Genomic DNA, 21,677 nt, shown 5'->3' with positions numbered 1-21,677 from the left:
CATCCTAAGTGTTACTGCTGTGGAGCACCTATCGACCAACAAGTGCCGAACCATGTTCTTTGGTAATAGTGTTATCATAGAGATGCAGCAGAGCCGAGTGTGTCATTTGACACAAATCATAGCCTTGTTGAGTTATCTCAAACACTGTCATTTCATTCAGTTAAAAAGCTTGCCATCTACGAGTTATCGCCTTACTACACCATTATACAGTTATATGAAAAAGTTTGGGCACCCCTATTAATCTTAAGCTTAATGTTTTATAAAAATTGCCTTTTTTACAACAGCTATTTCAGTTTGATATATGTAATAACTGTTGGACACAGTAATGTTTCTGCCTTGAAATGAGGTTTATTGTACTAACAGAAAATGTGCAATCTGCATTCAAACAAAATTTGACATGTGCATAAGTATGGGCACCCTTATCATTTTCTTGTTTTAAATACTCCTACCTACTTTTTAATGACATACTAAAGCACTTTTTTTTGTTTTGTAACCTCATTGAGGTTTGAACTTCATAGCCAGGTGTATGCAATCATGAGAAAAGCTACTTAAAGTGGCCACTTGCAAGTTGTTCTCCTGTTTGAATCTCCTCTGAAGAGTGGCATCATGGGCTCCTCAAAACAACTGTCAAATGATCTGAAAACAAAGATTATTCAACATAGTTGTTCAGGGAAAGGATACAAAAAGCTGTCTCAGAGATTTAACCTGTCAGTTTCCACTGTGAGGAACATAGTAAGGAAATGGAAGAACACAGGGACAGTTCTTGTTAAGGCCAGAAGTGGCAGGCCAAGAAAAACATCAGAAAGGCAGAGAAGAAGAATGGTGAGATCAGTCAAGGACAATCCTCAGACCACCTCCAGAGAGCTGCAGCATCAACTTGCTGCAGATGGTGTCACTGTGCATCGGTCAACTATACAACGCACTTTGCACAAGGAGAAGCTGTATGGGAGAGTGATGCGAAAGAAACCGTTTCTGCAAGCACGCCACAAACAGAGTCGGCTGAGGTATGCAAAAGCACATTTGGAGAAGCCAATTTCTTTTTGGAAGAAGGTCCTGTGGACTGATGAAACCAAGATTGAGTTGTTTGGTCATACAAAAAGGCGTTATGCATGGTGGCAAAAAAACACAGCATTCCAAGAAAAACACTTGCTACCCACAGTAAAATTTGGTGGAGGTTCCATCATGCTTTGGGGCTGTGTGGCCAATGCCGGCATCGGGAATCTTGTTAAAGTTGAGGGACGCATGGATTCCACTCAGTATCAGCAGATTCTTGACAATAATGTTCAAGAATCAATCTACTCAGGCATTCATGCAGAGGAACAATTACAATGTTCTGGAATGGCCATCCCAGTCCCCAGACCTGAATATCATTGAACATCTGTGGGATCATTTGAAGAGGGCTGTCCATGCTCGGTGACCATCAAACTTAACTGAACTGGAATTGTTTTGTAAAGAGGAATGGTCAAAAATACCTTCATCCAGGATCCAGGAACTCATTAAAAGCTACAGGAAGCGACTAGAGGCTGTTATTTTTGCAAAAGGAGGATCTACTAAATATTAATGTCACTTTTCTGGTGAGGTGCCCATACTTATGCACCTGTCAAATTTTGTTTGAATGCAGATTGCACATTTTCTGTTAGCACAATAAACCTTATTTCAAGGCAGAAACATTACTGTGTCCAACAGTTATTACATATATCAAACTGAAATAGCTGTTGCAAAAACACCAATTTTTATAAAACATTAAGCTTAAGATTAATAGGGGTGCCCAAACTTTTTCATATAACTGTATCTGTAGCAGAGCTGAATTTGCCAATTAAAAAGCACCTATCACTTTCTATATATATTTAATTTATTTCTCCCTGATGGAAAAGCCCCTGTTCTCCTGAATCCGGCGTTGTTTTCCTTTTTTTCCTGCGCCTCTCCTTTCCTGAGATATGGCCCTGTATATAAATCTAGTATTGTTAGTCAACTGGGTGTGGTCCTTTAGAAGAAAATCGCTACTCACACCCACTTGCCTAAAATGACCAGATTTATATACAGGAAACAGGAGGCCATATCTCCGCAACGGAAAGGCGCAGAAATAAAAGAAAAACAGCGTCGGATTCGGCGGAACAGCGGCATTTACACCAGGTGAAAAGAAATACATATTTATGACAAGTAACAGGTCCTTTTTAAAGGCATACGAGATTAGAAAAAAAAAGGGGGTCTCCTTTTTTTTATCTGGACTGTGCTTGGTACCATGCCTTTAAGTTTAAAGACCTGAGCTGCAGTACCAGGCACAGCCTGTAGCCAGGAAGGGGCTGTTTTTAGGAGAAAAAAAACTTTTTTTTTCCTTCAAATTTTTTAAGGCACCTTTTCCCACACCAGAAAATGTATCAGAATCCTGCAGTTTTTCTTAACTGGAGAGTTCCTTTAAGGGGCCCAGAACTGTCATCCTGTAATATATTCCTGTCATTGTCCTGCCTGACTAACCAAAAGGTGAAATAGTAAGTGCTTTTAGATTTTGCCTCTCGGAAGCTTTCCCTAATTAGACATGTAAATTCATGCACTATAAAGCCGAGCTGCCACCGATGGCCCTTGGCAAGTGTTTCGGCAGCGTGGCTTCCAGATGAGACGTCCATATCCTGGAGCTGTTGTGAGCTCTTGCACCGCTGCACAATATAAGCTGTAAATCTCCGGTGCATGTGGCGCAGCGTGGCGGTCGCTTGGGAAGCCCCAGTGGTTACAGCCCATTATACCCATGTGAGCTGCCAGTCTTTTGGAAATAAAAATTCATATTTTCTAATTAAGCTGACTCATGGGGGGGGGGGGGACAGTTTACCAGAAGAATAAACGTTTTCCTCCAGCAAGAGCACATTAAGGCGTCTATGCGAGACTAGCACACAGAATTTAATATCCAACTAAATAGCAAAAAAAACAAAAAATACATTTATATGATGACTTAAGAGCATCACATTGACACTGGGTGCACCAGTCTCGCATCTCAATGGGTTATAGCTCAGTTTTATTTGTTGGGAATAGCCCTTTAACCCAGTGGGACGTCATATTGTGTGCGGGCATCTCTGGGGCATCATACTGTGTGCGGGCATCTCAGGGGCGTCATACTGTGTGTGGGCGTCTCTGGGGCATCATACTATGTACGGGCATCTTTGGGGCATCATACTGGGGCATCATACTGTGTGCGGCCATCTCTGGGACATCATACGGTGTGCGGCCATCTCTGGGACATCATACTGTGTGCGGCATCTTTGTGGCATCATACTGTGTGCAGAAATCTCTGGCACATCATACTGTGTGCGGAAATCTCTGGGACCTCATACTGTGTGCTTGTGTCACGGGTGTGTGAGAAGTGACAGACAGTCGCCCTGCAGTTGGTTGCAGATCTCTATATTTGGCATTACAGACATCTTCTTAGAGGCTGGCTGTCTCTAGGACCCAGCGGCTACCTCCCTCTGGCTAATTAGCTCACTGTCCTGGGTGTATAAATACCTGGTGTGTCTGAGAAGGAGGTGCCGGCGATATTCATTACTACTTGTGAGGCTTTAGCAAGAGCAGTACTTCGTCCTCTCTGGAGCTTGAAGCCGTGTGCGCATTTGTCTGGAGTCTTCTAATGCTAAGCCTTCTCCCCCTGTTTGTCTACCCTTGTTGTCTATAGAGTTTAGTGGAGATCGACTAGTGCTCATCTCCTCCCATACCTACCCTTAGCCATACTCAAGGGAAAGTCAGGGTTAGGTACGCGTGCGGCGATTGGTGAAGAGCCAATATAGGGACGGTAGTTGAGACAGGGTGACACTAGACCAGACTAGGAGGTCTCCCCTTTCCCTAGAGTCTGGGCTCCCTTTCCCTCTTCCCTTTGTGTTGCACTAAGTCTTTCACACTTTGGAGTGACAGCAGCCATGTCTGGGACATGATACTGTGTGTGGCCATCTCTGGGACATCATACTGTGTGCGGCCATCTTTAGGACATCATACTGTGTGTGGCCGTCTCTGGGGCATCATACTGTGTGCAGTTATCTCTGGGACATTATACTGTGTGCGGAAATCTCTGGGACCTCATACTGTGTACTGCCATCTCTGGGACCTCATACTGTGTGAGGCCATCTCTGGGACATCATACTGTGTGCTGCCATCTCCGGGGCATCATACTGTGTGCGGCCATCTCCGGGGCATCACACTGTGTGCGGCCATCTCTGGGACATCATACTGTGTGGAGTCAAGGGTGTGGCATAGTTACAAAAAATTTTTTCCAACGCATGCTCTGCAAATTGCAGAAAGTGTTCCTCTATCTCGTTCTTCAGAGCTGCGAAAGGTATGGTGAGTGTAAATCATAAAAGAAGGCGTTTGCATTGCTTGACCTCAAAGATGTGTGGGCTGTCATGTGGGCGTTCCTACTTTTTGTACACTAGATCCAAAAGCAATTGGGACATGACCAGAGTACTAATGGACAAAAGATTGATTGACATGGTGAGATACTCGAAAGATATGACTTCCATGACCTGCAGTCAATATTTTCCATTGTGAAGTGCAGCTCTGGAGCAGAAAACGCAGCTTGGAGAAATTAAATGCACATCAGGTTAAGACGTCCTCATGACCCTTCATTGATGCAGGGTCCGCTCTGCTACGCCAGTGGTGCAGATATGCTTAATACGAGACTTGGTAACCAGCCTTGGTGACATTTTATACTTCGCTGTGTACATGCACCATTGTTGTATTAAGAGTCTGAGAAACCACAATGCGAAAAATCCAACGCACGTCACCCGCCAACCTGCAGTAAATATATAAAATGCCTCATAAATTATGCAGCCGCGTACGATGGAGAGGCCGGTCCATGAAATGTATTCACTGGAAGCGTCCGTAGCTTTACCCCCCACGGTACAGAAATCAATACCGTGAGCGATCTGCCGCAACAAAGCCCCAGGATACGTGGCGTTAATAGTGATAATCAGCAAAGCATCTATAATCAGGCAACGGATTGGGACATGGAGGTGTGCGGGGCAGCGAGTGACGGGAATTATTGACAAAAAGGTTAATTTTCTTTCAATGGTTGGTATTTATCTGACCCAGAGAACAAAAGATTCCAGTTATTGCCATTTTTAGAGTCCAAAAAATATACCGGTAATTCCCTAAGTGGATTGTGTCTTGGACCAGAAGGTCGGATTCTTGGTAGCTCCTTAGTAGGTATCCGAAGGGTGAGAAATCACCAACTAATGAGAAAAACATTTATGCAATCACTTGTGTACGTTGAGGTTTATGGACGTCTACGCAAAAGGGCATCTGTAAAGAGAGGGGTTCATAGCAGAAACCAACTTGGTGACCTCTTCTGGTGGTGGTTCCGGCCATTACATCTTCTCCAGTTCAGGAGGGTCAAGTGCTTGTTAGATTATCCATCCATTATTTGCAGGATAGCATGGACCTTGGATGGTTCCTGGACACACCATCCATGCAGTGGAGCAGTGGTCTCCAACCTGTAGCTCCCAGGCAGAGTAAAACTACATCTCAGGTCCTGCAAAAAGTTGTAGACTTCCCTCAACTGAAAAGACGTAAGAGTTGGGTGATAGGCCAACCGGAGTTGTGCCCCTTAGGGCACATAAGGAGCTGTAGATGGGACCTCCCTTGGATTTTCTCTTGGCTCGAAATATCCCAAAACAAGCCATGCCAAACGACCAGCTTAAAAAAATAAAAATTGTGTTACTCTGTTGGGAGTTGTGTTATGTGTGCCAATATATCCAACATGATTGGATAGGCCAACCAAAGCTGCCCTCCCTGTCTATGGACACATTATGAGCCACAAGGGCCGGTACAGAGGAGACATTGTCTTTGCTTGAGATGTCCCGAGACATGTACATGTGCAACCTAAAATACGTTACTCTGTTGGGCAATGATTATGCTACATGTATCTCTATCAGAATGTATGCAATACAGGTCTGTGCACATTAGGAGCCACGAGGACTTGTGCAGATGACTTGCCTTTTCTCTTGGTGTGAGATATCTTACAAAATATTGATTTACTCTGTTGGGCGATGTTTATGCCATATGTGTCCAACGGTAGCCGATATATTATGAGAAATTTGTGACAAGGTATGGACTATGTTTGTGTCCTTGGCCAAGTCGTATAAGAAAAATCTGCCCAGGATTTGGGTTCTATTCGTGACCCTTTTGCGTCAGGGCCTGGTACATCGCTTTGTAGGAATCGGAGCGTTACTGACAATAGACACATTCTCGTCCTCTCAGGCCGGATGACATCGTCTGGAGCCGTCTTAATGACACGTTACCGGAACGAGCACAGGTCCAGGGTGAGCTCCTGACCTTTCCATCTCTCAGCCTGCAAGATAATGGAACCTACACCTGCCAGGTCTCCAACAAGCATGGCCGTTCCTCTGACCAGTACGTGCTGGTTGTGTACGGTGAGTAGTGGGCATGGTGCCAGTTGGGGGTTTGTTGAGGATAAAATGGATGTTGGCAGGAATTCATCTTTGTATAGGACATAATTGTGCATATAGACCAGGGATAAAGGAAGGGTCAGCAAGCCATGGAGAACCCTTCTGGACAGTTAATCTGTTGGACTGGTTTCTTGTGACTTTTGGCCAAGACTCATGGTCCTTCAGCCATGTGCTGTTCACCAGGTTATATCCCGGTATTATAAATATTGCCATCCAAACACGAGATATTATATTGTGCCATAATTTCATACCTCACCTTTTATTGTCTCCTGCAGACCCTGGAGCGATCATTGAAGCCCAGACCCAAGTCCCTTATGCGATCATAGGTGGCATTTTGGCACTTCTGGTCTTCCTCGTTATTTGCGTCCTTATTGTTATGGTCTGGTGTTCCGTCCGGCAAAAAGGTAAGAAATAGTGGAGCTCTTTAATGGTATTAACATTCTGACCAGTAGGTGGCCATGTGTTAATATTTCCGACCAATAGGTGGCCTTGTGTTACTGTTTCTGACCAATAGATGGCCTTTTGTTATTATTTATGACCAGTAGGTGGCCTTGTGTTAATATTCCCAACCTGTAGATGGCCTTGTATTAGTATTCCTGACCAATAGGTGGCGTTGTGTTAATATTCCCGACCAATAGGTGGTGTTGTGTTAATATTCCCGACCAATAGGTGGCCTTGTGTTAATATTCCCGACCAATAGGTGGCCTTGTATAAATATTCCCAACCAATAGGTGGCGTTGTGTTAATATTCCCGACTAATAGGTGACCTTGTATAAATATTTCCGACCAATAGGTGGCGTTGTGTTAATATTCCCGACCAATAGGTGGCCTTGTATAAATATTCCCAACCAATAGGTGGTGTTGTGTTAATATTCCCGACCAATAGGTGGCCTTGTATTATTATTCCCGACCAATAGGTGGCGTTGTTAATATTTCTGACCAATAAATGGCCTTGTATTATTATTCCCGACCAATAGGTGGTCTTGTGTAAATATTCCCGACCAATAGGTGGCCTTGTGTAAATATTCCCGACCAATAGGTGGCATTGTTAATATTTCTGACCAATACATAGCCTTGTGTTATTATTGCCATCCAGTAGGTGGGGAATTTCTGACCAATAGGTGGCGTTGTGTTATTATTAAGAACGCCACCTATTGGTTGGTAATAATAACACCACGTCACCTATTGGTCAAAAATACTCCACCTGCTGGTCAGGAATAATAACACAAAGCTACCTATTGTTTGGGAATAATTACACAAAGCTACCTATTGGTCAGATATATTATTAACGCCACCTATTGGTCGGGAATATTTCTGGCCAATCGATAGGTGGCGTTGTGTAATTTTTCCCAACCAATAGGTGGTGGGGTGGTATTATTCCCAACCAATAGGTGGCGTTGTATGTAATTTTGTATCTTTAGTATACAACACGGGATGACTCTTATTAAAGTTGTGGCCCTCCAGCCGTTGTCAGCGTGCATGGACTGGGAAATGCTGTATTTTTTACGGATTTGTAGAAGCGAGAGGGTCTCGGGTTGGAGATCGCGGCTCTAGGCTGTGTACAGCGAGGCTTCACAGGGGTCACATTCACATCCATGCTGCCTTGGGCTGGAGCCCCGTCTTTCGCGTGCCCCTAGACATCTGCCTACAAGTATCACATCAGCCTTTCGCCCCGTCCTAACTTCAGTTTGTGGCTCTTTCTTAGGCTCATACCTGACTCACGAAGCCAGCGGACTGGACGAGCACGGAGAAGCCCGAGAAGCATTTCTAAACGGAGGAGAAAACCATAAGAGGAAGGAGGAGTTTTTTATTTAAAAAAAAAAAAAAAAGAAGAAAAAAAAAAAAAAAAGACACGGATGAAAAAACAAAATCCCAACACAGTATTAATAACCTGAATTGTTTTTTTATTTTTATTATTATTATTGTATCTTACCTATGGAGGGTGGGCCGCGGGATAGTGGGACCGGATAGAGGCGCCATAGAAGGAGAAAGTTGCCAGGGGATCGGCCATGTTAGATGATGCTGAACCCCTTACAGCCATGGGGGGAGGGGAGGGATAGGGGTCATTGACTATTTAGGAGACTGACCTTGATGTATGCAAGACCAAACCCTGCGACAGTCTCTAAAGCGGGAAGAACGATAAGTATTTTTTTTTTTCCGTTAGTTGGTTACGGATAGGGTTAAAAAAAAAAAAAAGAGAGGGTCTCGAAGGAGGACCATACGCACATACCTTGACCCATCGCTAAAATTTCCCACCTCCCCGACGGTTATGGATTTTCGAGCCTGTTGCTTGGAATGGTGGAGACTGGGTAGCACGGAAGAAAGAGACGGGTAGGACAGGCGCTGGCTGATTTGTGCCGGCGCAGGCTCGGTATTAGGAATGTGACGAAGGTCTAATCACCGTAATTAGGCAGGAATCAGAGCGCCTCCGGGAGGGGGATGTTATATGTCACAGGTTTAAAGGCTCAGGAGTAATTCGAGGAACGGAATGAGGCATAGATGTACTCGCCGCTCGTGCCCACCGAACCAGGCTACCACCCGATGGCGGCAAAGGACGAGGTTCCATTATATTACCGTTACTCCCGTAGTTTAGTTGCAACCATGTAGTCTTTTCTCACAAAAAGGAGTGAACTACAGTTTGGTTTGTTGTCCATATAGATCTGCATAGGAGCTGTATACACAAAACGGTAGGGCAATCTTTTTAATCAACGGGATTCCAAAAGCTGCCCGATTTTTATTTTTGATGCTTGGATTTAGGTTTTCACGTTATTTTATTGATGCTCATTTGGCACCGAGGGGTCTGAAATGCACTGTTAGGATCTACTTCTATTGCTGCCTATTTTAGGGCTTGAAAAAGGTCATAGAAACAGCACCCCTCCTTGTCGGTAGGTTGTACATAGTATTGCAGCTCCTCCTTATTGAAGTAAATGGGGAAAGCTGCAATACCAAAGACAACCTGTGGATAAAAGAAAAAAAAAATACCCCTTAACCCCTTCCAATAACCAATTAGGGTAAGGCAGAGATTTTTATAGGAAATGGTTTACCCCAAAAATATTGACAGTACAATGTAGGAGCCGGCAGTAGCCATGGTGGGTACAGACGAGCCATTTACCCTCCCTGTTCTGTGATTACCGAGTCCGTGACCATCGCTGAGAGCTTTATATAGAAGAGATGGTTATCTGGAGCACAAGCCGGGGGCCGCCTGGATTGTTTTATTAAAAGCTTGGGTTATTTCATGGGATTTTTGGGGGCGGTGAGTGCAGAGAGAAGACTATTAACCTCATCGGAGCCTCGGAGACCTGACTGCCCTCATAGATGGAGATAGTAGAGTGAATAAACACCGCTATATTACACAAAACAGGGCAACTACAATGACATTATTCTGATTGCAGCTTTTGCTGTGACTAGAGAATGTATCAAACTGAAGAATTCAACATTAACATTGTCTTAAAGGGGAACTGTCACTTGCTATAAATATGTATTTATTTTACCTGCCATAGAAGCCGCTGTTCTCCTGAATCCAGCGCTGTTTTTCTTTTGTTCCTGCGCCTCTCCGTTCCTGAGATATGGCCTCCTCTTTCCTGTATATAAATGTAATCATTTTTTCTAAAAGGAGGCGTGGTCCTCCAGAACTCACCCACGGAAAAGAGTCCGAGACAACACCCCCTTGGCAAACAAGACTAGCCTTACATACAAAGAAGAGGAGGCCATATCTCAAGAACAGAGAGGCGCAGGAACAAAAGAAAAATGTCGCCGGATTCAGGAGAACAGCGGCTTTTACACCTGGTAAAAATATTACAAATTTACAGCAAGTGACATACGTAACGGGAGCAACAAGTGAATAGGATAACATCATAAAGACCGCCATAATATCACCCCCTTGTGACTGCAAAGGGTAATGTGCATGGAGAATGTAGCCTTGGAACTTAAAGGGATTCTCCAGAATTAGAAAATTTATTTTAATCAAGTGAATGAGGCAGAATTGTAGTACCACACACAACCCGTGGGCAGGTGTGGCGCTGTTTTTGCTAGGAAGGAGTCACTGTTTTTCAAATTCTGGTCAACCTCTTAAAAACTAGAGCAAATAAAGGAAGTGCACTTTTCCACTAATATTTACTGGAAATATACATTACACAGTGGAATTTGTCATAGGGGCTGCATAGTGTATTTTTTGTATCAAGAGAGGGGAGTGCATTCCAATAACCCTTTTTAATTTAGACCTAAACATGGCGAGGATGAAAAATAATTTCCCAAAGTAAATTTATTATGATAAACTTTGCTTTACTTGTTTCGTGCCGATTTTCAGTTTACAGTTTTCTACGCCATTTGCATCCAAAGTGACCTTAAAGGGGTATTCCTCATCTTCATAGATGGATATTGTTGGATAGAGCTTGTAAAAACAAGCACTTTTGCAATTTACTGCTTGATTAAATTTGCAACCGTTCTTGAGATATTAACAATTTGGTCTTTTGTTTACAGCTCGTTGCCTCGGCGACCGACCACCACTGCTGTCTCGTTTGTAAGCATTGCTCTGAAGTTGGCCAGGATTAGAAGGTAACAGCGCCTTCCTGCGATTCTGGCCAGCTTCAAACCAGTGCTTACAAACTCAATAGATAGAAAAGACCTTTTAAGCACTGCTAGTGCTCTGTAGTGCGGTGGTCGGTCTCCAAGACAACGAGCTGTAAACAAAAGACAAAATTGTTAACATCTCAAGAACGGCTGAAAATTTTAATGCGCAGTAAATTGCAAAATTGTTTGTATGGATGAGCTCTATCCGACAATACCAATTTTACGAAGACGAGAAAAACCCTTTAAGAATCCTGCAGTGTATTATGGGAGCTCAGGTGCCACAGCTAAGCACATAATTCAGTTTTATATGACCAGATGACTTTCCCCGAATACGACTTTCAATATAAATAGGGAAAAAATTGTTTTTAGTTAGAAATCAGTCTACTTTAATTTTTTTAAGCTCAAAGTGTAAAACTTTTAGATCCAATATTTAAATAATATTTAGAGATGTATCAAGGGCATGTGCGTATGAAAGGCCCATCCCTCCCTTCTAAAAGGGGGTGCTACCCCTTTGTTTTACTAGAAGAGTCCAGAAAGAGTGGGGGGGGATGTGGTGGGATGACGTGGGGTACCATATTGACTTTAGCTATGGACTTCCCCTATGGATAGAGTATGGCTTCCATTGGTTGGATCGTGATCTGATGGAGTCAAGTAGGCGGAGCTCCTCATAATTGGGGGGGTTGGAATGATAAAGCAGGGATACGTCTGATCCCACACCTGTACAATTCCTGATATTTATGAGACGGTTGGGAGCCAATGATCTGCTTTGTAACACCATATCCTGGTGACTTACTGGGCTGTGTATAGTGTCTGTTTTTTTTGTTACTGGCGGGAGGGGGGATTTTTTTTTTTTTTCTCAGTGCCGTTTTGGTTTTTTTTTCAAAATTTTTTTAAAATTTTAATTTTTATTATTTGACCCCCCCCCCCACTGTCTCTTCTTGTTGTTTCTCGTTAACTGTAAAAACTTTAAAAAAAAAAGCCATGAACCTAGGGGGAAATTAATATATAAATATATATATGTAAATAAAACTATAGACGATTCTGGAGGCGGGGGACATCGAAAAAAAACAAAACAAAAAAAAAAGAACACACCCACTTGACGTGCACCGTGCCATTTTTTTTTTTAAAACCTATCGCTTTAACTCTTTTGCTGTCGGTAGAGACACCCCCCCCCCAAAAAAAAAAAACACTCGTTCAGCAAAAGGGCTAATTGCTTGTCCAACAACCGGCCTAAAAGCCATATACTTTTAACAGCACAATGTCCTGTTCCACAGATCGAGCGGCCACAGCAGCACAGAGGAAAAATTCACCCACCCCCCCATCACATGACGGCCAGAGGGTCCTAACCCCAAAACGCTGCTTCGTCGTCTCGAAAATGTGGGTTCTGGTTTGGTGGTGGAGGGAGAGAGGCAGAGGGGGGATGTTCTTCCTGCCCTGTTATTTGTGTGTGGGGGCGGGGGATTAGTAGAATTAAGCAGGGGAGGGGCTTTGTGTATTTTTTTTTTCTTTTCCCCCCTTGTATTTACCCCTCTTTCCTCTCTCCGCCACTCTTTTTTTTTTGTCCCCTCCATCCTCCTCCTGTCATCTTACAGACTGTCCGGAGCACCGATTTTGTACACAATGTACCAAAAAAAAAAAAGGAACAAAAAAAAAATATATCTAGAAAAAAAAACAAACAACTGATTAAGAAGCGGACAGATTAAAAAAACTAATAAGAAAATCGTAAAAAAAAAAAAAATAAAGTTCATGTTTAGTTATTACCTTGTGTTTCGGCTTTTATTGAGATATCGGGCAAAATGTTGGTTACATAAAAGGTACAAAAATTTTAGAAATGTGAAATATATGGCAGAATAATGAGAGAGAGAGAATGTTTTAGGGCATTTTTATTACTTACTGCAAAGTCAAAAGTTTCCATACAGTTCATTAGTATTTGGTACCATTGCCCTTAAACTGAATGACTTGGGTGAAACGTTTGGGATATCCTTCCACAAGCTTCTCACAATAGTTGGTTGGAATTTGGGCCTATTCCTCCTGACAAAACTGGTGTAACTGATCCAAGTTTGTAGGTCGCCTTGCTCGCAGCCTTTTCAGCTTTGCCCATACATTTTCAATAGGATTGAGATCAGGGCTTTGTGATGGCCAATCCAAAGCATTGACTTTGTTATCATTAAGCCACTTTGTTACCATTTTGGCAGTATGCTTCGGGTCATTGTCCATTTGGAAGACCCATTTCCGCTCAAGCTTTAACTTCCTGGCTGATGTCTTGAGATGTTGCTTCAGTATTGCCACAAAATCTTCTTTTCTCATGATGCCATCTATTTTGTGAAGTGCACCAGTCCCTCCTGTAGAAAACCAACCCCACAACGTGATGCTGCCACCCCCATGTTTCACAGTTGGGATGGTGTTCTTAGGCTTCCAAGCATCTCTATTTTTTCTCCAAAGGCAAAGATGGTCAGTATTCCCAAAAAGTTAAATTTTATTTTCATCAGAGCACAGGATATGTCTCCAAACATTAAGGTCTTTGTTCCTGTGTGCATTTGCAAACATTAATCTGCTTTTTTATGTTTCTTTTGGAACAATGGCATCATCCTGGCAGATTGGCCTTTCAGCCCATGTTGACACAGTACAGTACTTGTTTCACTGTGGATATTGACACAATCTTACCAGCTTCCACCATCATCTTCACAAGGTCTTTTGCTTTTGTCCTTGGGTTGATATGCACATGTTGGAACAAAGCACGTTCATCTCTGGGACACAGAACCTGTCTCCTCCCTGAGCGGTATGATGGCTGGACATTCCCATCTTGTTTGTACCTGTGTATAATAGTGTGTACAGATGAATGAGGCACCTTCAGGTATCTTAAAATTGTACCCAAGGATGAGCCAGACTTCTGCAAGTCCACAATTCTCTTCATGATATCTTGCTGATTTCTTTAGACTTTTCCATGATGCTACACAAAGAAGCAGCGTGTTTCAGGTGTGCATTAAAATACATCCACAGGTGTGTCTCTAACTCAGATGTTGCCAAAAAACATCAGAAGCCTCCAAAGACATGACCTCATCATATTGGCAGTCCAGAATTGTTTAAAGGCATAGTAATGAAATATATGGAAACTTTTGACTTTGCAGTAAGTAATAAAAATGCCTTAAAGCATTATCTCTCTCTCTCATTATTCTGGCATTTGGCAAATATTAAAAATTATGGTAATCGTAATCGACCAAAAACAGGAAAGGTTTATTCTGATTTCATGAGATATTGAGAAAAACTTGAAACTTGCAGATGTGTCTTTTTATATAGTGTAGGGAAACTTCTGATTTTCAAATGTGTGTACATATATAGAAATATTGAAATACCCCTTTGATGGGGCACAACTGCAATATGAGACATAACCTTTGATCAGTGGTGGCGCTGTTTCTAATCTCAAACAATTTATTTAAACAGACTGTTGCTGGACTATCAGATATTGGTGTAAAAGGAAATGTAATATAGTGAAATTCTGTTAATCTGACAGTTGATGACTTTTTTTTTCTCATGAGTATCTGGCATCTATTCAGTTTCACCAGTGTCGATCAAAGAAATGTTACTGTGATTTCCACTGTAGATTTTCCTTCAGCAATGTAAAATCTCATCCACACTGTCACACCTGTAATACTCTGCGAATATTCCTCCTGTAAATCTAGATGGGAAATCTGCAACGTAGTCACAGTGTGTGAGTTGGAATTTGGAAGCTTCTGCTCGGTTTCCGCTCCAAAAACGTAACTACCAGATTTTGCGCATATACCGTATATACTCTATTATAAGCCGACTTTTTCAGGGCGTGCAGAAGGGTGAATATGCATTCTCTTTAATAGCGGGCACACAAGACAGCTGAGCCGCAGCAGGAGCTCTGGTGCTGCTGACACTGTGCACACGCCATTATAGAACAGGGATATTCACTCTTCTCCACTACCATAGTCCCGGCATGGAGAGGAGTGAATATCCCCGCAGCTCACCTCGGTGTCTGAGGGCACATGGCAGTGACGTCATGCGCTGCTCAGATGCTGACATGAGCTGCTGCTGGCAGAACAGGATGCAGCGCTGGAGCAGAGGGGAGGAAGGCGAGTATGAGTGTTTATTTTTTTTAATGTTTGCAGAGATGGGGGGGGGGGGGGCATACATACCAGGATTGGGAGATGAGGGGGGCCATGCATACCAGGATTGGGGGATGAGGGGGGCCATGCATACCAGGATTGAGGATGTGTGGGCAATGCTTACCAGGATGGGGAAATTTACCAGTAGCTGCTGCACTTCCCACTCTAGGCTTATACTCGAGTCAATAAGTTTTCACTGTTTTCTGTAGTAAAATTAGGTGCCTCGGCTTATATTCGGGTCAGCTTATACTCTAGTATACACGGTACTCTATTTTTGGAGCAGAAACTGTCCAAATCTCAGCAAAAAACTCCCACTTTTTTTTTTTTTTTTTTTTTTATAGTTTTCGCTCTAAAAAACTGTGCACATTGTGTTTTTCAAGGAGTTTATGGAACAGAAACTGAGCGGAACCTGTCCAAATCTCAAAACGTCAAATTTTGCTGAGATTTCGGATCAGAAATTGATTATCTTGAGGAGTTTTGAGATTAAGAGTTTCCGCTCAATTTATACTCCAAAAACTCCTTGAAAAACTCAGTGCACACCAGTTTTTCAAGGAGCTTTTTTTGGAGCGAAAATTGAGTCTTGAGATGGATTTGGAGAGTTTCTGATCTGAAATTTCTGAAAAAAACTGTGTGAACAGTCTTTTTGCTGAGATTTTGGATTGGAAACTCAAGTTTTTAAGGAGTTTTGAGAATTGGAGATGGATTTGGATCACTTCCACTCAGTCTCTGCTGCTTGGAAAACTCAATGTGCAAAGAATTTTTTGAAGTCGAATCTCTGCTAAGATTTTGGATTGGAAACTCAGTTTTTGAGAAGTTTTGAGATTTACAGAATTTCCACTTCACAAAACTCTGTCCACATTAAGTTTTGAAAGGAGTTTTTGGGTCAGAGACTGAGTGGAAACTCCAAATCCATCTCCAATTCTCGAAACTTCTCAAAAATGGAGTTTCCAATCCAAAATCTCAGAAAAGAGACTGTTCTCAGAAAAGAGACTGTTCACACACCTTTTTTTTCAGAAATTTCATCAAACTCTCCAAATCCATCTCAAAACTCAATTTTTGCTAAAAAAAAAAACTCCTTGAAAAACCGGTGCCCACTGAGCTTTTCAAAGAGTTTTTGGAGCAGAAACTGTGCGGAAACTCTCCAAATCTCATGTAGTTTTGAGATTTGGACAGTTTCCGCTCAGTTTCTGCTCCAAAACCTTCATGTGCACAGAGACTAAAGTGGAAACTCTCCAAATCCATCTCCAAGTCTTAAAACTACTAAAAGAAAAAAAAGGGTCTCTGATCCGAAATCTCAGCAAAATTTGAGCATTTCTGCTCAATTTTTGCTCCAAAAACACTGTGTGCACAGGGTTTTTCAAGGAGTTTTTTTTGGAGCGGAAACCAAGCAGAAACTCACCAAATCCATATCAAAACTCCTCAAAGAAACGGAGTTTCTGATCTGAAATTTCAGAAAAAAAGACTGTGTGCACATACCCAAAGGCTGATTTCATCCAAAGTGAGTGTGAATCCTCTGTGAAATTTGGTCGCACCCATGACGTTCTCCAATATCACGGCCCCCCGAGGTATGTGGCCCCTGCCAGGTTACATAAGCAGAGTAGTTTGCTGCCGGATATCTCAAATTGCAAAACAGGAACCACTCCTTATATATTTGGAGACTTTAATTTGGATTCTGGCAGGTGGGAGACACTTCCAGGAGCTACTGGCCCCCGTCCTGTGCCTTTATTGACATCGCAAGGTCTGTGGTTTATACTTTTCATTCACTGACAGGCAGTAGAGATCTATTACAGGCAGAGCAGAGTCGACTGTGTTGCTCACCGGCCTCTGGGCCTTTTTTGTAGAACAAATAAAAAAAACAGAAGCCTTCAAATTCCAAATATTTAGGATTTTATTAGGAAACCGCCGCACACGTATGAGATGGGAGACACTTCCAGGAGCTACTGGCCCCCGTCCTGTGCCTTTATTGACATCGCAAGGTCTGTGGTTTATACTTTTCATTCACTGACAGGCAGTAGAGATCTATTACAGGCAGAGCAGAGTCGACTGTGTTGCTCACCGGCCTCTGGGCCTTTTTTGTAGAACAAATAAAAAAAACAGAAGCCTTCAAATTCCAAATATTTAGGATTTTATTAGGAAACCGCCGCACACGTATGAGACATTGATCCGTAGACGAGGTAAGAAGATACCGCCTGAAACCTAAATCAATAGGATAGCGGCGAGCGCGCGTCATGACCACCCTGCAGCCCCACAATATTCTTACACACACACATCTGTCTGGGAGGCTTCCAGCTGCTGCGGGACTACAATTCCCAGCATGCCCAGACAGCTGCGGGCTGTACAGACATAGATCATTTCTCCTAGGGGCTCCTCCGACCATTTCTGGTCCCGATACATCAACAGTTCTTGCCAGAATTCTGATGTAAAACTGCTTCAAAAGTTTTTTCAAACTTCTTGCCCAATTTTTTTTTTTTACTTTCGGTCATTCCCCCTCTCCCCCCTTAACAAAAACTGCAAGCTATAGAGCAAATATGATATGCATTACAATTGTGGCATTTTTTAATTTTTTTTTTTTACAAAATTGGTGTTACTCCCATAAATGTTCCCCTTTTTTTTTGTTCCCGCCATAAATTACTCTGGTTCTGCAGGCTTTAAAGGGATTGTCTTCTTTGGATGCTGCTTTACTTGTTGGGTTTCTCTTCTATCAAGAACTGAGCGGCTGTGATTGGTGGAAAAATCTAGCAACAAGTGTTCACTTTCCCTGCAGCTCCCCCGCAGGAGAAGTGAAGTATTGCGGGGTAAATCCTGGAATTTGTGGATAAAAGTCAGGTTCTCTAGAGTAAAAGACACTCTCTATATACCCAGTGGGACATCAGAAGCAGAATCCCCCTCCACCCCATATGCCACAAAGGCCTTGAGTTATGCATTTATCTAAAATGCTTCGAAATTCTAACCCTAGCCTGTTCTTTATTACCATGTTCTAAAAAGCTGCTGAGATCATTGGTTCAGGCTATATAATTTTTTTTTACTCCTCCTCCATACTTTACACTGCAGGCTTGCCTGATTTGATTGGCTGCTGTGTAAAGCAGGGGTGGGGCTAAAGCTGAGTTAAGGAAACACAAACTCTCCCCTGTAGCAGGCAGAACTTTGTGGATATGCGCCACCTCCTTAAAGGGATAGGGTGAGTGGGAAACAGCATCCTCGTGAGTCATCACCCGCTGTTAAACATAGAAGGAGACAGGAGTGTAAGGTGCCGATGCCACGCTACTTAATGCGATAAGAAAATAGTCTTTGGTGGCCGCCTGCCAGGCGGTAGGTGATGCAGAAGAAGCCATGTGCAATAAAGGGACATTGATTAGCGGTAATAAGATCACATTATTTTTACCCTGATTTGTAAGATCGGAACCGCGAGAAAAATTATAAAACAAAAATTCCGCTCCTTAAGTTCCCTCCACCAGTATTGGAAAATAAAAAGGCACACAGAAAAGCCGAGCGCTTCGTATGGATGTGGTAAGTAGGGGGCGCTGTCCGGCTGAAGCGGAGAAGATGGCATGTCCTGGCTGGAGAGAGGGAAGAGGATTAGATCCTTATCTAAAGGGGAACTCCGAACATAAATACTGCAGGAAATCAGAGCAATTCTGGAACTTTGGGGTCTAAGAACACAAACATCGCCCCCCACAGACAGGTACTAACTACATCATCTCTAGTTATGTTGGGACCCCTGTAATAGATTCATTATATGCAAATATTTTAAGAATAAATTAATTTTCCCCGCTCAATGAGCTAAACGTCCACCATATCACAAAGTTCTGTTCACACCAGGCAGATACCAACCTGCTGCGCCAATCACATGACCAGGGGCTGTGTGTCCGAGGTGGTGCTGCACACAGACTGGAGGCTGCCCTTATATATGGGGGCCCTCTTCTCATCATCCACCCTGCAATACGAAGAGAAAGCTCAGCTACTGTGAAATTATCCAGCAGAATAGTGAGTGCAGCTCTGGAGTATAATACAGGATGTAACTCAGGATCAGTAATGTAATGTACGTACACAGTGACTGCACCAGCTGAATAGTGAGTGCAGCTCTGGAGTATAATACAGGATGTAACTCAGGATCAGTAATGTAATGTATGTACAGTGACTGCACCAGCAGAATAGTGAGTGCAGCTCTGTGGTATAATACAGGATGTAACTCAGGATCAGTAATGTAATGTATGTACACAGTGACTGCACCAGCAGAATAGAGAGTGCAGCTCTGGAGTATAATACAGGATGTAACTCAGGATCAGTAATGTAATGTATGTACACAGTGACTCCACCAGCAGAATAGTGAGTGCAGCTCTGGAGTATAATACAGGATGTAACTCAGGATCAGTAATGTAATGTATGTACACAGTGACTGCACCAGCAGAATAGTGAGTGCAGCTCTGGAGTATAATACAGGATGTAACTCAGGATCAGTAATGTAATGTATGTACAGTGACTGCACCAGCAGAATAGGGAGTGCAGCTCTGGGGAATAATACAGGATGTAACTCAGGATCAGTACAGGATCAGTAATGTAATGTATGTACACAATGACTGCACCAGCAGAATAGAGAGTGCAGCTCTGGAGTATAATACAGGATGTAACTCAGGATCAGTAATGTAATGTATGTACACAGTGACTGCACCAGCAGAATAGAGAGTGCAGCTCTGGAGTATAATACAGGATGTAACTCAGGATCAGTAATGTAATGTATGTACACAGTGACTGCACCAGCAGAATAGTGAGTGCAGCTCTGGAGTATAATACAGGATGTAACTCAGGATCAGTAATGTAATGTATGTACACAGTGACTTCACCAGCAGAACAGTGAGTGCAGCTCTGGAGTTGGTCTCCAGAGTGACTGGTGCATAGTAATCACTTACAGACTGATCTGTGGTTTCTTCATCTGACGGTTGCGGTAACGGATCAGGATGGTGAGGAATGCCAACAGCAGGACTGTGAGCAAGAACCCCGGGATGGCGACGTACAGGAGGATGTCACCAGTACTCATGTAAAATGTGAAATCTGCAGAGATGAGAACAGACAAAAAATGAAGCCCAGTTAAGCAGCAATATCCTCCGATAAACATTCCTGGCAGCACTATGTGACAGTCGATCCGCTGCTTGTTCTTAATACCCCGTCAGCTGGGCACTAAACAATCAGTAATAGATCAACTACTTTGCTTACGCTGACATTGTTCTCGGCAGCACATGATGGTGCGCTGTCGAGAACGAAGATCTTTTGAGTAGACCAAAATATCATCTCATCCGATGAACAAGCATTTTCCGGTTTGTATGCATCCTAATTATTGACCTCATGAGTAATGAATAGCTTGCAATCATTATAATTTAGGGAACTTCCAATAATAAGGCATCCCAGACCTTCGCAATGTGCTGGATTACTGGATGCAAATCCCAGTGCACACATGTCTCCGCCGCCCCGTGTCTCCCCAGCATATCATGGCTGATGCAGGGGCCCTGGACACCGGCTAATGTGGCATTGACTTGTTTTGGATCCTTTACCTCTGACCGGCTCTGCGTTCTTCGTCGTCACCCGCAGCTCGAAGGACCGAGTCTTCACCAAGCTCCCCAGATCTGGGTGGCGCGCCTGGCAGATGTACCGCCCTTCGGACTCTTCCTGTACATTTTTGAGGATGAGGGTATCGGAAGGCAAAATCCAGTCACTGGCCTGCGGAGAGAAAGGAGTATATAGCGCTATATATATGGATCCCTATTGGAAATAGAACAGTGTACCTATAAGGCACAACGGCATTGACGAGGTTTAAGATGATGCCAAGACTTAGTGGATGTCAAAGTGCAGAAACAGATATAGGGCTGAGGAGGATATGGGATTTCTATTGACAGGAGCTTACAGCAGCATCGGCACTTCTGGTATAACTGTAAATTACTTTCTGCCATCACTTGCAGAATGACATCCAATGTGTCTTGCTGCTTATATAGGAAACAAAGTGCAGAAACAGATATAGGGCTGAGGAGGATATGGGATTTCTATTGACAGGAGCTTACAGCAGCATCGGCACTTCTGGTATAACTGTAAATTACTTTCTGCCATCACCGGCAGAATGACATCCAATGTGTCTTGCTGCTTATATAGGAAACAAAGTGCAGAAACAGATATAGGGCTGAGGAGGATATGGGATTTCTATTGACAGGAGCTTACAGCAGCATCGGCACTTCTGGTATAACTGTAAATTACTTTCTGCCATCACCGGCAGAATGACATCCAATGTGTCTTGCTGCTTATATAGGAAACAAAGTGCAGAAACAGATATAGGGCTGAGGAGGATATGGGATTTCTATTGACAGGAGCTTACAGCAGCATCGGCACTTCTGGTATAACTGTAAATTACTTTCTGCCATCACCGGCAGAATGACATCCAATGTGTCTTGCTGCTTATATAGGAAACAAAGTGCAGAAACAGATATAGGGCTGAGGAGGATATGGGATTTCTATTGACAGGAGCTTACAGCAGCATCGGCACTTCTGGTAT

The 21,677-nt window shown here is 43.1% G+C and overlaps 2 protein-coding genes across 2 annotated transcripts in view; one reads left to right on the top strand and one right to left on the bottom strand.

Annotated features, from left to right (window-relative positions):
* Nucleotides 1-12,099, top strand: part of CADM4 (cell adhesion molecule 4) — a 349,007-nt gene extending 336,908 nt beyond the window's left edge. The window contains exons 7-9 of the mRNA XM_073655825.1: nt 6,235-6,407; nt 6,719-6,847; nt 8,149-12,099. Coding sequence (XP_073511926.1) covers nt 6,235-6,407; nt 6,719-6,847; nt 8,149-8,258 — 412 coding nt within the window. The 3' untranslated portion in view covers nt 8,259-12,099. The remainder of the gene's footprint in view (nt 1-6,234; nt 6,408-6,718; nt 6,848-8,148) is intronic.
* Nucleotides 12,100-17,250: 5,151 nt separating this feature from the next.
* The window catches only part of LOC141172040 (basal cell adhesion molecule-like), a 42,286-nt gene continuing 37,859 nt past the window's right edge, over nt 17,251-21,677 (bottom strand). The window contains exons 5-8 of the mRNA XM_073655824.1: nt 20,689-20,854; nt 20,050-20,191; nt 18,974-19,076; nt 17,251-18,699 (exon numbers count right to left, since the gene is read on the bottom strand). Of these exons, the coding sequence (XP_073511925.1) occupies nt 18,986-19,076; nt 20,050-20,191; nt 20,689-20,854 (399 nt within the window). The 3' untranslated portion in view covers nt 17,251-18,699; nt 18,974-18,985. The remainder of the gene's footprint in view (nt 18,700-18,973; nt 19,077-20,049; nt 20,192-20,688; nt 20,855-21,677) is intronic.

This window comes from Phyllobates terribilis, unplaced genomic scaffold (genome assembly GCF_046119375.1).
Source record: "Phyllobates terribilis strain yellow unplaced genomic scaffold, ASM4611937v1 Scaffold_12__6_contigs__length_324123572, whole genome shotgun sequence".
Classification (NCBI taxonomy): Eukaryota; Metazoa; Chordata; class Amphibia; order Anura; family Dendrobatidae; genus Phyllobates; species Phyllobates terribilis.
Note: the sequence above shows the minus strand (reverse complement) of the source record. Positions and strands in the feature narration are given on the sequence as shown.